Source organism: Chroicocephalus ridibundus, chromosome 20 (assembly GCF_963924245.1).
Source record: "Chroicocephalus ridibundus chromosome 20, bChrRid1.1, whole genome shotgun sequence".
Lineage (NCBI taxonomy): Eukaryota > Metazoa > Chordata > Aves > Charadriiformes > Laridae > Chroicocephalus > Chroicocephalus ridibundus.
Genome location: NC_086303.1, coordinates 1,531,560 through 1,547,159, shown reverse-complemented (window position 1 = coordinate 1,547,159; position 15,600 = coordinate 1,531,560). Strand labels below are relative to the sequence as shown.

General features: G+C 44.5%; 1 protein-coding gene across 5 annotated transcripts in view; it reads left to right on the top strand.

Annotated features, from left to right (window-relative positions):
• Positions 1 to 15,255, top strand: part of CEPT1 (choline/ethanolamine phosphotransferase 1) — a 33,724-nt gene extending 18,469 nt beyond the window's left edge. For 3 of the 5 annotated variants that reach the window (XM_063356443.1, XM_063356444.1, XM_063356440.1), the window contains exons 5-9: positions 5,662 to 5,746; positions 11,009 to 11,140; positions 11,993 to 12,151; positions 13,397 to 13,522; positions 14,324 to 15,255. In XM_063356443.1, the coding sequence (XP_063212513.1) occupies positions 5,662 to 5,746; positions 11,009 to 11,140; positions 11,993 to 12,151; positions 13,397 to 13,522; positions 14,324 to 14,443 (622 nt within the window). In that variant the 3' untranslated portion in view covers positions 14,444 to 15,255. The remainder of the gene's footprint in view (positions 1 to 5,661; positions 5,747 to 11,008; positions 11,141 to 11,992; positions 12,152 to 13,396; positions 13,523 to 14,323) is intronic. The other 2 variants (XM_063356442.1, XM_063356441.1) reach the window with 2 other exon arrangements.
• The last annotated feature ends 345 nt before the right edge of the window (positions 15,256 to 15,600 follow it).

Sequence of the window (15,600 nt, the reverse complement as noted above, 5' to 3'; positions counted from 1 at the left end):
TTTAAAATCTCAAATGTTTATGCTTCCCTGGCTTTATCCGAATTAAAACATTTAGATATTCTTGTTTACAGCCTTTAGTTCCCAGAGGTGGCTGGCGCAGCGCTGACATTGTTCGACCTAGTCCCCGCTTGCCGTCTTCAGCTCTGCAGAGCTGCTCTTTGTTATTCTTTCCTAACATCAGTTTGCTGCAGAATCAGTATTTTTCAGGGTCATTTTGAATGTTTTTCCCAGCCTTGCAATGAGATGTTCTGTCTTGGCATTTTTAGTTTGTTACACTATTGAGTCTAGGTTCTTTGGCGCTTTGTCTTCAGTGTCTGATCTTTGTTCCTTGGTTCTTTGCCCGGATCTTCCCAGTGATCTTAAAAACTCAATTCAGGGCCTTCTGTTTATTTTCTAGAAGATGAAAAAGCCCCTGGTTTATTTGAAGAAGTGATCTTTGGAGCTGGACTGCCACGTGTCTGTTGAGGAACTGTTACACTAACTTCACGTCCATCTATTGTAGTGTGGGCACGTCTTGGGGGAACCGGTTTGTTTCATTTTCTTCATTTCATAGGTCTTAGGGAGCCGCCACATTGTGCACCGCGTCTCTGCATCATCCTAGCAACATAAACTGTTTGGGCAATGCTGATGTGACTCAATTTGCCAGGAAGCATCAGGCAGAAAAACTGTCAGGTTAGGGGAAGTGTGGCTCAAGCGATTGCCGAAAATATCCCAGTTCAGAGGCTGTAAGAAACCCCCTCACTGCAGAGCTGCAGAATTCACGCTCTTCCCATTTGTGGTTTTTTTTTTTTCCCTTAGGATGTCCACTGTAGGGTTTACATGAGTAAATAAATACAAACCCAAGGAGAAAATAGAATCGGGCTTTGAACTGGCTGATTCCCTCCTTGCTTTGAAATGTGTTTGCTTTCCTACAGCTCTGCCTGTGGTACCAACCAGGCTACTGGTGGCGTGCAGCGGTTAAATGGGGGGGCTGCAGCACCAAAGGCCTTTCCCCACTTTTGAGTTCCCAATGCCGTGAGCTTTTTTTCCCCCCTCACGGTGCCTGTCTTGTTCCATTGAAGCTAAAAATACTTTTCTATTATTAGTTGATAAATGATCCGCCGCTCCAGTTTGCGTTTTGTACAGTCCTTGCCGTAGGAAGAGGCACTCCAGTGTGCAATGGAACTTTATGTGGAAAAAAAAAGACAGTATTATTCATGTAATACTTAAGCAGGGATGTTATCACCTTGCTTTGCAAATAACTTCCCTAGCCGGTAAAGAAAGCTATATTTATTTTTCCTCAAAATGGCAGCGTGGGGGGTACAGGAGGGCTTTGGTCAGCCTGCACCCAAGCTCAGCAGGCAGCTCTCTGCGCAGCCCCGCTCCTGTCTGCTCCTTTTACTGGGTACCTTTCCAGTTCTGCCAGAGTTTAAAAAAAGAAAGATGGTGACTGAGGGAATTTATGGATCTTTTTATTACTCGCACGTTGTATCTTGAGGCAATTCATAACTGCAAGTTAATCATTAAAGTGCAGGAATGAATGTCTTCTAGACTGCCGGACCTGCTGCCATTTTCCAGGTGGTGCTGTGTGTTACCTTTGCTCAGTGTCTTTCTTGACAAAACCATTGTGGCTTTGTTTTCTAATTGCATTATTTCACTTTTTTTTCTTTACCGTGTTACATTTTAAGGGCTGTTTAGGACTTTTAGGAATGTTGGTAGCAGTCCACTTGTCTCACATTTGGAAACCTTAGCTCCTACCTATTTATTCCTCCTTTTACTCCCTTGTTGTCCAAGTCTGTAGCTGCCCAGTCACTTTGACTCAGCACGGGTTTGTTTAGCTGCCGAGAGAGGGCTTGCAGCCTTTCCACTGCCCTCCTCTGAGCTGGCGTGGCTCAGGAGGCCACACAATATGGATAAGGAAAGCTGATATCCTAGAGTCTGAGACAGGAACCATTCTTTGTCTTTTTCACAGAATCCCAGCATGGTGGGGGAAGGGACCTCTGGGGATCACCCAGTCCCACCCCCTGCCAGAGCAGGGTCACCCAGAGCAGGTTGGATGGAATCACGTCCAGGTGGGTTTGGAATGTCTCCAGAGACGGAGACTCCCCCACCTCTCTGGGCAGCCTGTGCCAGGGCTCTGCCACCCTCAGGGTAAAGAAGTTCCTCCTCATGTTGAGATGGAACTTCCCATGGGCAAGTTTGTGCCCGTTACCCCTTGTCCTGTCCCCGGGCACCACTGAGAAGAGCCTGGCCCCATCCTCTTGCCCCCGGCCCGTTGGCTATTGCTGAGATCCCCTCTCAGCCTGCTCTTCTCCAGTGAACAGCCCCAGGGCTCTCAGCCTTTCCCCAGCACAGAGATGCTCCATCCCCTCAGCATCTCCGTAGCCTCCCCTGGACTCTCTCCAGCAGCTCCCCGTCCTTCTGGAACTGGGGAGCCCAAACTGGATCCAGGGCTGTAACTTTCGGTTGGGTCATTTTAGCTAAGCCAATTTTGGGGTCCAGTTGATGGCACGTGACTGTAGTGAGAAGGAGAAGGTGGGACTAAGCAGGGAGAAAGTGGTTGGTCATTAGAGTTGCTGGGATGACGGCTCCTTTTAGCAGCAGCGTAGTTTTAGTCCAGTTCATGCTGTAACTGCACAGTCACTTTAAAGTCAAGTTAAACGACCAGAGGAACAGTGTGCCTCTTCTGCCTTTCACCCAGCTTCTGTTTCCAAATGTTGTTCCCTTTTGTGGTCTCGCTTCGGGAGCTGCCTGTCTGGATCCCTGTATTTTAGATTTCTGAGTAGTGGCCATTTGACATCCTGCAAAAGAAAAATTGGCTGGATAATTCCAGCATCAGGCATGTACTTTACTGGTGTCGAGCGTATTTAAGTCATCTAATGGTAGTTTTGATGAGCAAAGGATGCTCCCAGTCCCTTTTCATCCTTGATATTAAGAACTTATGCTTTATTTAGGTGTTTAGTTTCTCCTCGTTTGGTCTTACGTCTTTGTCTTCTGTCTTAAAGGAGCCCTTTGGGGTTAAAAAAATAAATCTTCTCTTTACGTAGAATTGAAGTTAAGACTCATATTTGTTCTGCAGTATGAGATGCTCACAGTAAGTGAGGGAGGAGTTTTTAAGCAAATATACTTGCAGTTCATTGCTGGACCCTTTCCAGCTGCCTGATGCCATTTTTCTTTGCGTTGGGGAGGGCAGAGCTTCGAGGCGATGGCGCAAAGGTTGTGCCATGGCTGTGTAGAGAAGATAATGCCGTCTCCCTAACCTGAACCCAGGCACTGCTTCCGTGGATTTAGTTGGGCTCCCAGCTCTGTGTAAGAGTTTGCCTCTCAGAATTCCTTGTCTTTTATGATCTGAAAATTCTTCTGAAGTATGTGCCCATACTTTATTTTGCATTCAGATTACTGCTGCCGAAAGAAACCTGTTTTACTGTCCAAGGAAAGCTATAAACTTGAGTTACCTCCGTTAGTTATTTAGTAGGTAATAGTTATTAATCATTACCTACACTGGTCACTGTTTCTGTGAGCTTTCTCAGTTGCTTTATATTCTTTGAGTTCGTTGTCAGAAGTAGCGAAATAGGCTAAACCATACTCCTGTTTAACCTGAGTGTGCTCGCGGAGCTGCTCCAGCCCTTCCTCAGGTGGACACACAGGAAAACACATTTCCACGCTGACTCCAAAAGCCGGGGGAAGCAATTTGCATTTAATCAGGTGTTTTGTATATCTCTTTTCTCGCATGGCTGAGTATTTTTACTTTTTCTTGCAAGGCAGCTCAATGGCTTAATTTGTTTGTATGAGGACTGAAAATATGGATTTTTTTTTTTTTAGAATGTTCTTTCCTCTTTGTGGAAATTAATTTTTTTCCCCAAGCCAGCTGTGATTGCCTTACAGGGTTGTCATTGAACAAATCGGAATACAGGAGGACCCCTGAGGCTATTTCCTCTGTCTCTCGTGTCTCCATGCTTGGTATAGTGAAAAGACAATTTACAAAGCAGAGATACCTAAAGGAAATGATCGTATTGGAATCTTCTCTAGATTTCCTCTGACAGCTTTGGCTAAACTTTCCCATTAAATGCTAAGAGTCTGGCTCGTTCCTGGGTATTGCTGCTCTTCCATCTTCTTCATCCTTTACGTTCCCCTCTGCTGCCTCGTGGCTGATTTACTTTAGGGCTTTGGGAGGGAGCAGCAGTAGATAGTGAGGGCTTGGGTGCCCCGTGTCCTGTTTGCTGGCTGCCGGCACTGCCGCTGCGTGCCGATCCTGCTGTTTGTTCCGTAGGTGTGTGTCCTGCTCTCAGGGAGTTGTTCAGAAATTCCCTTGGCCAACGGCAGGGTGAAGTTGCGCAGTGGGAGATGGATGCAGGGTCTCTACAGCCTGTCGAAAGAGATTGTACGGATTTAGAGAACCCGCAGTAAGAGAAGAGCTTGCATTGAATGCCACGTACCGTCACCCTTTTGCTTTCTTATGCTCTGGGGGACGTTCTCCGTGGAATTAGATGCAGCCTCACAATTATCCCTTGTGCTTATTGATCTGCTGCTGAAACAAAGCCATGTTTTGGCCAGACTGGAGATTCTCACATGAGAGGATCCACTCCAAAACCAGTACAGAGGCTGGAAGGAAAATGAGGTAGCACACTGATCTGATATTAAACTTAATTATTTTAATTACTGTAGCTCATTGATGGCAGGCAGGCAAAACCCACCCCTGAGCCATTATTCCCTGATGCCTACGCAGTTGGTAATATCAACGGTGTTTCTGTAACAGCAAAGCGTGGATTTGCAAGAAGCAATTTTGACTCTTTTAGGTAGAACTGTAGTATTAGAGAGAAGGAATATGCCATAAATATTATAAACTGACTCAAAGGATTATTTTTGATCCAGTACGAGATGGTATTTGATGGCTTCATATCATGCACCAGCAAGTCCATCCTCTTTATATTTCACTTGTATTTTCCTCGACTTCTGTTTCCGGATTTGATTCGTATAGCTGCTTTTCCCTCTTGCTAGCTCCAAGGCTTTTGCGTGCCCTTTCAAACAAAGCCGTAAACGTGGTCTTTTCTAGAAGCTTTTCCCTCTTACCCTGCTACAAAACAGACTGGCTCCGCTACAACCAGAAGCGGTTGCTCTTCTTGCTGCGCGCTGGAGACCGAGTTGGGTAATCTTTGGCACCGCGGCTGACTGTACCCTTTGCATTTGCATAAACTCCTCAGGGATTCGTGTTTCTTTTTAAAGTTTGATGCTATTCAGAGAGAATACTCATATTAAAAAAAAAAAAAAAAAAAAGTAGGGGTTATAATAGGGATTAAAAATATCTTTCCTGAATTTTATCATCTGAAATAAATTTTTATTATTTTTTTTTTTGGTGGGCAAGGTTAAAACTGAATATTTCTGCAACTGGCAGAGGTCGGTTAAAAGAAGAGTTCCAACCGTTCCTTTTGACAAAGTGGATTTTTATTGCACTGTGAAATGAAATAAAAAGTATAGCGCAGCATGGCTCTTAGTTTTCTCAATAAAACTAAAATATATATTCGCTTTCTAAATTATTTATAAATTGAGCTGCTTCTATTTTCCTCGATATTTTGGAGTTTTTTATACTGTGCATGATAGAGGAGAGCTGCTGAGCTTGCGAATAACGGACTTGAAATTGCTTTGAATAATTTTGCTTTTTTTTGGCTTTTTGTACCTAATCAGAATTGATGTGACTGAAGTACAAATCTTCATAATAATCATGCATTTACTGGCAGTCATTGGAGGACCACCTTTTTGGCAATCTCTGGTAATTTTGAGCATGTTCTTATTTTATCCTTTTTTTTTTTTTAATCATCTTGTAGACACCTGGAAGAACTCCCTGCGTGTAGCAGCACAGTTTAATTTGCAAGGGGAAGAGTCCGCATTTCCTCACCAATGGAAATACATATTCTTGCATATAGGTCACCTGGCAATAACTGTGCGTTCCGGTTTTACCGGAGTTATTAAAACAAAGCTATTATTTTTGTATCTTGTGTTTGCAGGTAGAAAGCTACCAAACGCTGCACAAAGTTAAATGTACCTTCCGTGAAGTCCAGCTTCCTTTGAGAGGGAGCTGCCCCAAACTTGAATGAATTCCATGCCAGGAGCTCTAGAGCAGCAGCGGAGGAATGCTAAGTGCTAGATGGGATTGAGGATATGGGGGAAACTTTTGGAGAGCAGTTGGTGACCAGCAGTAGATAATTTGCCCTGAATGTGGCTCTTATCTTTAGGGGGCGGGGGGGGGGGGGGAGGGTGGAAATTGTCACTTTTTTTTTCTTTTTTAAAATTAAGATCATCCTAATTAAGCAAGCTGACTGCCATGGGCTGGCTGCATATAGATCCTGCAGATGTTACCTAGGCTAAGCTGGCAGTTTATGGCAGCTGTCATAAATTGACTTTATATTTGCATTACCGAAGCCACGTTGGGCTATCAAAATAGCTTTGTCCAGAGGAAAGCGTATACATGTGTACAGAAATAAAAACAAATTGCCAGAAATAACATCTGAAGCATCGATATCCTGGAGGGTTTTTCCTTCCCGAGTATTGATCTTGTTTGTGGACTTGATAAACCCAATTCTTAAGGTGGATAAAGAAATCTTGATTTGCAATAAAACCAAGAGATGGTCAAAAATTACTGAAACAACTTGATGATTTTCTAATCTGCTTCATGTAATTAGAGAAATGAACTCTCTAACGCTGCGGAGAATATCTAGAAAAAGGAGCTAACCTTGGCTACCCCAATTCTGCTACACCTGCTTTCAGGCTTTAAAACCCCAGCATCCCCCCCCCCGATTAATGATGTAAACTGCAAAGTAAATACCATGGAAAGAGAATGAGTGGGGACAGAACTAATTCTAAAAAAAAAAAAAAAAAAAGAGGTTACAAGTCAGTGTACTGGTGCCAAACTTTTCCAGAGAGATGAGCGTGGCACCATCCCTGTGCAGCTGCTGTTCGGCGTTACAAACAGGGATTTCCCGGTTCGTGTTCTCGGTTTCCTTTTTCTCTTTTTGAAAAAGGGGGAGAAAATGCTGCCACAGCAACCTCCGGCACAATTCAGTGCGAGGTCATGCTTATGCGAGCTTAGAAATTGTTCCCTTGTGGTATTAAATAACTCAAATAACCCTTTTAAATAACCTATTAAATAACCCTTTTCAGCGAAACCTTGAAATCTGTTAAAAGCCCCGTGTTGCAGCAGCGTCTGGCTAAGTCAGCTCCCAAAAGATTAAACTATTTTGAAGTCCGGTGTTGGACTAATGGTGGCATTTCTCCGGAGAACAAAACTCCATCAGGTTTCCCGTGACAATTAAGGATTTTCCTTTTTCTCATTCAACTTGTGAGATTTTGTGTTTGTTTCGAGGGAAATGTTATTTACTACTTGCAGAGCAAAACATATCGCACAACCCCTCCTTTCCACCCCTCAGTCCTTCAGTTGTTGTATGTGACAGCAACATTGGTGGTTTGGTTTTTTTGGTTTGTTTCTATGGGGGGGGGGGGGAATAATGGAATAAAATGTGGTTGTACACTCAAACGTTCCACTTTCTGATGCTAACGTGCAAAAAGCAAAACAATCTGAATGGGCTAAATGCAGAATTGTGTATTTTGTTCAATTGTTGCTTTCATTAGCTTTCTTTTTTTCCCGGGAAACGGTGTGTGCCTGTAGTGGCTTCCTTCTTTCTGGCAGCGTAGATTCTCTTTAAAGCGTGTTAAAATGCCGTTCCGCGAGGCTCCTGGAGCGCGGTAATTTCTGGTGGATGGTGAGTACGACTGCAGCTGCGATCTGCCTTTGGAAAATGTGAGTAAAGTGAGCAAGCGTAGGTACAGCTTGTTTGATGCGGTGATTACGCAGAGGGGTTGGTTTGGTTTTTTTTCAGTTTGAAGTGAGAAAAGCGCTGTGATTGCTTGAGTTTTATTCCGCACCGTAATCTTTGAAGAGCATAAACACTTCATGAATGTAGAGCAAGCTGGGTTTTGGCCTGCTGTGAGTTGTTGTTCTTCTTGCAGATGTGGATGAAGTGTCCGTGCCTACAGCAGGGCTCCAGCACTGGGAGAAGGGCTGGGACTTGCCCAGCTGACGGTGGTCTGTGGGACTAGGAGCCGGCCAGGAGGAGTTGCCAGGAGTGCCCGTGGCAACCTGTGGATGCGTAGTCTCTTCTAAGCTCTTCACTGCTGCTTCCCTGAGCCCTTAGCTCTGCTCTTCTCCTGACTGCTTCCTAATTATTTATTTAGAAAAAAAAAAAATCCCAATTCATGGGCTCATGGAACAGTTCAGGTTGGAAGGGACCTTAAAGATCATCCGGTTCCAACCCCCTGCTCTGGGCAGGGACACCTCCCACCAGCCCAGGTTGCTCCAAGCCCCGTCCAACCTGGCCTTGAACCCCTCCAGGGATGGGGCAGCCACAGCTTCTCTGGGCAACGTGGGCCAGGGGCTCACCACCCTCACAGCAATGAATTTCTTCCTGATATCCAGTCTAAATCTCCCCTCTTTCAGTGTAAAACCCTTCCCCCTCATCCCATGGCTCCCCTCCCTGATCCCGAGTCCCTCCCCAGCTTTCCTGGAGCCCCTTGAGGGACTGGAAGGGGCTGGAAGGTCTCCCCGGAGCCTTCTCTTCTCCAGGCTGAACCCCCCCAGCTCTCTCAGCCTGTCCCCACAGCAGAGGGGCTCCAGCCCTCGGATCATCTTCGTGGCCCTCGTGCTGCACAAAACTCTGATGGCATCTAGTCTGGAGGCCTGATATGAATTTTCTAGCAAATAATTCCAGGCTTGCTTTAATCCAGGCTCTGGCAAGAACTCGTTAATCCATTCTTTGCCTGCTGCCGCTTGCTTTCATTAATGTGCATGTTTTTTTCCAGACAAAATTTGGAATGCTCCCTTTACCAGGAAGTACCTGTATTGAGAAGCTTTCTGTGCAGTTTAGCCTTTCTCTTGTAATCAACCTCAAAGGGTTTAATAGAAAACATCATTTACCTGCAGCAGATCTGGCTTGTGATACATGTCTGCGTTACTGACGTAGTCTTGTGAAGTTCTGCGTGCATCTGACTTCTGGTGAAAGCCGGGCAATTCCTGGCAGGGTCAGAGTAATTGCATGGACCGTAGTGATAGATGGAATACCGGATGAAGCAGTCTTGTAGCTTGCCTTGTAGTATCCTCTTATTAAAAAGTCTGGGGCCGCAATGCCATTTTGTAGGAAGATTTCTGAGCACAGCTCCCTCTCTCCCTCTACTCAGCTTTTTTTTTTTTTTTTTTTTTTATTCCCCCCGTCTCCATGCTATTTGCTGGCCTTTGCTGCTTCCAGCTTTTGGCCTCGCTGCTTCCATTTCGTATGTGAAGCAATTTAGCCGGTGCTGCCTTTTTATGCCTCTCCTTTGACTTTCCTCTGTCAAATTTCTGTATGTAGCGTTGTTTCCCATTAATAATTTCTGCCTGTTAAGTGCAGTCTGATACCTACCACTGGTGCAGCTCTCAGTGGAAGCAAAAAGGAGAGTGTTGTTAAGGATGTTACAACAGCACGGTCTCATCCTTTTGCCTTTCCATCTTTCTCAGATGTGTTAGGAGCAGTTGGGAGTTCCTGGGTGTGTGTTTTTTTTTTTTTTCCTGCAACCTCCCCTTGGTTTTGGGAAATGTCAGGCTTAATGTCTTTTGACTCCCGTATGAAGCTCGACATTATTTTCTTTTTCCTGTAGAAGAGCAAATTCACCCCATTCTTTAAATACCAAGGTATCATTTTCGAAGCAGAGGGCAGCACAGGTACCTTCCTTTATCAGACTGAGGAGGGACCTTCAGAAGTCCTGTATGAGGACGTAAGCCCTGTATATAGGACACAAGTCCTAATGACATTAGTGAATGATCACAGTTAGCGCTCCACTCTCTGGCAACGTGTGCCTTTTGTTTACTTGTCGTTATTCTTTCTTTACTATCCGAAAACGTTTTGGGTTGTTTTTTTTTTTTTGACTTTACAGTGCAGCCTGAGCAAGGGAGAAATATGTCGGAGTGTCACGAAACCGTGCCGGCCGGCCGGCAGCTGCAGGGCAGCAAGCTGGAGAGGTGATCTGGGCGCTCCTCAGGCCGCCCAAGAGCAAGGCTTGAAGAGTTAAAGCTGGCTCTGCCTCTTAATTGTGCCCTCAAAAGATCGAGAGATGAAGTTATTGAACTCGATAGAAAGCTAATGATCTTTACCTGCTGAAAGCTATGCTGAGAGTGTAATTGAAGAAAAATAGAAACAACTTGACCTCATTTGGGTTTCTCTCTGCAGCTGGACTCCTTGCTGGTGGGGAGCCAAGTGTGTTTATTCAGCCAAGTGCTGTGACTTCAGTTCCTGCGTTAAGAGCCCGTGAAGATTTTTAGTAGTTGTATGGATAAGGTCTTGGAAGTTTTGGGTAGTTCTCTCTTAAACGCTTGCTACCATAACGTATTTCCTGTGGCTTATTTTGAACTTTCTTCTTCATTTCTAGTTTCTTCTGTTCTGCTTGAAACCCTGCTGTTACAGAATGAAGCCTTTCTTTCAAAGCTGCCTGTACTTTTTCACTTCTTTAGCAACCCCATTGCTTGCTCTCCTGGGCTCGGTGGCTCGGAGATGACTTGTCTGATCTCTGTTTGCTTCCCTTGGCTTGCCCATAAGGTGGTGCCCGCTTTCTTCAGGGGCTTTGTTTAATCCTCTCCAATGGCTCTTGCGTTGCCCAGTTTGATCTTGGGCTGCAGCTGTGAGTTTTACGGCCAGCTTCAGAGACTTCTCTTCCGCGTGATAGCTGGGTGGTTCAGCTAGCAAGCTCTTGGTTTCTGTCCACGTTCTGCTTTTCACTGCGCTTTTCAGGGAACTGAAGATAAGCCGAACTTCATCGGAAGCTTGATGGAAGGATTATTGGGAAAAATACATATTTCTCTATGCCTTGTAGAAATTTAAATCTCTGTGCAGCAGAGAAAGAAAAGCAAATGTGGCGTTGGAAAGTGGAGTGTTTGAGTGCACCAGAAGTATTTAAGCCCAATTTCGGTTTGCCTGTGCGTGTTTTAACTTCTTGTCTCTCTTCCATGAAGATTCCAATACTGAATATTCAGGTGAAAATATTCCCGGCGCTCTGTACTGTCGCAGGAACCATTTTCTCCTGTACAAACTACTTTGGTGTAATCTTCACAGGGGGAGTCGGCAAAAACGGATCCACTATAGCAGTAAGTACCTTGTTCTGCTGGTTACTCTTCAGCACTCTGTGGCTTTTCAGCCATGCGTTCAGTTTTTGTTTCACATAATACCTCCTACGTGTGAAATGTTTTCCTTTCGGTTCCTTGCTGGCTGGGGCAAAACAAGTCAATATTGTGTGCGGAAGAATATTAGCTTTACGAGTCAAGAGTTTTAAAATTTTTGAGTGATTAAAAATGCTCGTGGTACTTTGATATTTGCTTTTGAATTAAGCGTGTAAAACAGGTTATGCAGATACACGCCCCGCCAAGGAGTTCATAGAAAAGGCCAGTGCAAAAATTCATTCCGATGGAAGTTCAAGAAGATTGGTTATGGCTTTAATCCTTCTGAGAGACCTGAACTGTTCTTACTACCAGTGGAAAAGTAGAGGTGGGGGTATCTGCACAAGGACCTTCTGTTTCAGAGGAGCTGATGATTGATTCTGGAGCCCCGGGAGTTTTCCAAAAACCAGTTCTCTACTGGCCTAATAATTATTTGCTACTTAAAATGTTGGTTTAGTTGCTTTCTAGCTGGCACAGAAAAAGCGATAGGTAAAGCTTGTCACCCCTGCCTGTGTGACAGGCATCAAACCGTGCGCTTCTTGCTGCCTAAAACCTTATTTTCTCCCCCAGCACAAGACAGGTTCAACCACATTCTCAGCTCGTGCTCGCTCGAGTTTCACCGCACTTTGTTCCTGTTAGTACCAGTGTTCAGAAAGATGTGTTTGTAATGTGATTTTAGTTAGAAACCATGCGTTGCATACCGGGCGAGTGTTTGGCTGCTTGAGGTTTCTTTGCGACGTGCACGTGTTGTTAACCTGATGCTTTAACCTTATCTCGCTGTAGGGAACGAGCGTCCTTTCACCTTTTCTTCATATTGGGTCAGTGATCGCGTTAGCTGCAATGATCTACAAGAAATCTGCCGTGCAGCTCTTCGAGAGGCACCCCTGCTTATACATACTTACTTTTGGTTTTGTGTCGGCGAAGATAACAAATAAACTAGTGGTAAGTGTCCCAGAACCTTTAAGTTTCTCGTTATTGTAGTAAAATTTTTTTTCTAGATGTTCAAGTTTTTCTGGTGAGTCCATGGACTCTCTTGCCGCCTGTTTGTGTACTGAAGTGATAGTTGTGCTTTACTCTCAGTAGCTTGGAGGTGCAGGGGAGCCTTGCTGCTGCGAAAAGAGGAGAGGTGAACCTCAAGCTAATGCCGTGGCTACTCAGTCAGTGCCAGTAGAGCTGACAGTTGCCCGGGTTCTGTTTCTTCTCCTTCCCCGGCTGGTTATTCACACTTTCACAAGTGTGTTTGCACACGTGTGATGAGCTGGGCTGGAACAGAGGCGGCAGAAAATCCCCCCAGGATGCAGAGGGGAGGGAAGTTTGGGAAAGGAGAGAAGGTGACAGAGCTGCTGAGGTTTGGAACGGCTGCTCAGGGTTTAACTTAAACAATTGGAGAGAAATAGTGGTTAAAATTAAACAGGTTTGTACCGGGGAACAGATGGCAACGCTGTGGGGAGAGGAGCCCCTGTTGGACAGAGTGAATGAGGGATTAAAGAACCGCTGCCCCACGCCGTCTGGGTTCTGCAGGCCTATGTTGCGTTGCCACCTGAACTGGATCGGCGTTGGACGTAAACTTCTCTTCCATTGCGAGTTATTTCTTACCAAGACCAGGTCACTCCGCGGCGAAAGCGGGGATGTGGTGTAGGACAACCTCTGTGCCCAGCGGGGCGGGGGGGTGGGAAGGTCACACTTGGACACAAAAAGACTTGATCACCAAATTGGTAACCCGAGGGAGGCGGTGATCGTTATGGGATGGGAGCTGGTAAGTGGAGTGAGATGAACACTAATGTCTCTCTGATTTTTTTGGAGTTGTAGCAGCTGTGAGTTTTTGTTTCCACGCTCAACTAAACTTTAAAATTTACCAGTCGACTTCCATTTTACTGTGTTGTTTGTGGCAGGAGGAAAAAGTTTGTGGGCTGGCAAATGCGTTAGGTGTTTTTCCTGTAGCTGTGTTCTTTGTTCTAAGGAGAGACTTCTCTGCAAACCTTGCACCTGCTGTAGCTCTAGACTTTCATGGCTGAAACAGTATTGCTGCTGCCACTTAATATATTAGGCCACTGATACGCGCTGATTTTACGGTAATGTGGCTCGAACTGTAACTTTTTTGGCTTTGTCTATTCTGAAATCACTCTACCTTGGCTGGGTGTATGTTTATTTCTTAAACTTCCTTTTTTATTTTTTTTTTTAACGTAGGTTGCACACATGACCAAAAGCGAAATGCACCTGCACGACACAGCGTTCATAGGCCCAGCGCTATTGTTTCTGGACCAGTATTTTAACAGCTTTATTGATGAGTACATTGTACTCTGGATCGCCCTGGTAAGTGTGGGCTCGCTCTGCCGGTCGGTAATCGTCGCGGGCATTGCCGTGCTCTTCCACAAATGCTGGTTTGTGCGGGTTGAGCCCAGCTGACTCACCCAGAGGGTGATGGATGGGACTGGGAACCTACTTTGCTGACTGGAATTTTAAATAGAGGTTATGCAAACAGAGGTAACCACGGTTTGCTCGGCGCATAGTTTGAACAGCTTTAAAGCAATGTAGCGAATGTTCAAAGCTTAGAGTAGAATATTTTGAAGGTTTGTGTTGAAGCCTTGTTAGCAAGGGAATATATTATGCGCGGTGCAAGTGGAGTATGGCTGTGCTTGAAGCTCTTGAAAGCACGTACGGCTGTCATTACTAGCAGCGCCTATTAGGGAAAAATATCTTAAGCTAAGCTCATCTGTGCTCATCAAGCACTCGAGTGTTATCTACCAAAACGCAGTGTTAACCTTTTAGTAAAATGGATATTTTTCTGTGTGGTTATCACCGTTCAGAGTTAATGGGGCATTTCACAGTGTCTGTATCGTTCCTGTAACTGTTTTCCTTTCTGTGAGTCTAGAATTAAGAGCCTGTATTCTTACAAAGCTGGAAGAAAGGCCAGCGTGTCTAGAAACTGCCTTTCTTCTCGGAGTGATTATTCCTGCAGAGTTCGAGATTTAATTCTTGAAAAGAAGATGCCAGTGCTCTTATTCTGAAGGACACAGGTGGTGTTACAGTCTTGTGTTATATTCTGTGAAAACATAGATCTAAACGTGTGTCTCTTTTTTTTTTTTTTTTTTTTTTTTTTTTCCCCCTTGGCAGATCTTTTCTCTCTTTGATTTGCTTCGATACTGTGTCAGTGTGTGCAACCAGATCGCTGCCCATCTGCACATCCACGTATTCCGAATCAAGTCCTCCTCCACGCATTCTAATCACCATTAGTAAAACGGGGAGTCACCGTAAGGAGAAATGAGAAAGAGTTGGTTTTTCTACACGAACAGATGTGAAGATATGTAGGAGACTAAGGCAAAAAGCAGATAAGAACAACGTAATTTATAATAATCAATGTTGTATAACTCTTATTCTTTGTTATCAGTAACACTCCTTAACTAGTCTCCTGCCTGAGAGAGTGAGTTCCAAGTACACCCTAGTCAACTCTACATGTAGTCATCTCTGTCGGTTCAAAGCCCGGGAAAGCATGCAGGGAGTAATGCTCTGTCTTTGTAATTACCTTGATTACAAAATAATCTATATATGGTGAATGGATCCCCAACAACTGAAGTTTCTAATGTAGTATAATTACAGCTGCAATACGACTTGCTTTTAATTTTAATATTTCATCATCTCTTAGTGAAATACTTGTTTAGTGTCCACTTGAAATTTATTTACTAAAGACCTGAGCTGGTAAAAACAGAGATATCGCACTAGCTTGTGTAGCTGAAGCAGCTGTCAAGGTTTGAGTCCAGACCGATGTGGTTCTTTTGCTTATGCATTGCTGATAAAGCGGTTTCTTGCTAAAGACTAATGCGTTGAACAGGGTTCTGCAAGCGGAAGGGATGGCCGGCATGCAAAATAGTGTGGTATCTTTGTCAATTAATTTTATTTTTTTAAATAAACATTATCTAAAAAGACAACTTATTTCTCAGTTTTCTTCAGTGGAAAGACTATGAAGAGAAAATTTTACTGTTTACTTTTTTATGTATGAAACTTAAGCAAAATTTTCTTTCTGCTCTTAATAAAGAAGAATTCTGAGAGCAACAGTTGTCTTCAGATGTGTGTGTTGCTCTGCCCTGCTTAGCCCTGGGAAGTACAATGCTGCCTGCTATTTAGAAAGCAGTTTTCTAATGCCTTTGTGTGTGTCGTGGTGTAATTCCAGGATCTCTCTGCTAGATCGTGCAGTAAGTTGGGGGCGTGCTGGTGTTTTAATACCATTTTAAATGTGGTGAACTGCACCGGGGAGGCTGAGTTAGATTTAACGGAGGGTTTAATCGCAGGGTAGTGAAGTGCTGCAATGTGTGCCGCTCACCCTGGCACTGAGGGAACTTCAGGCCCTGAGGAAAGTGCCCAGGCTTGCTGTGCGGAGCAAAGGGAGCTTCTGC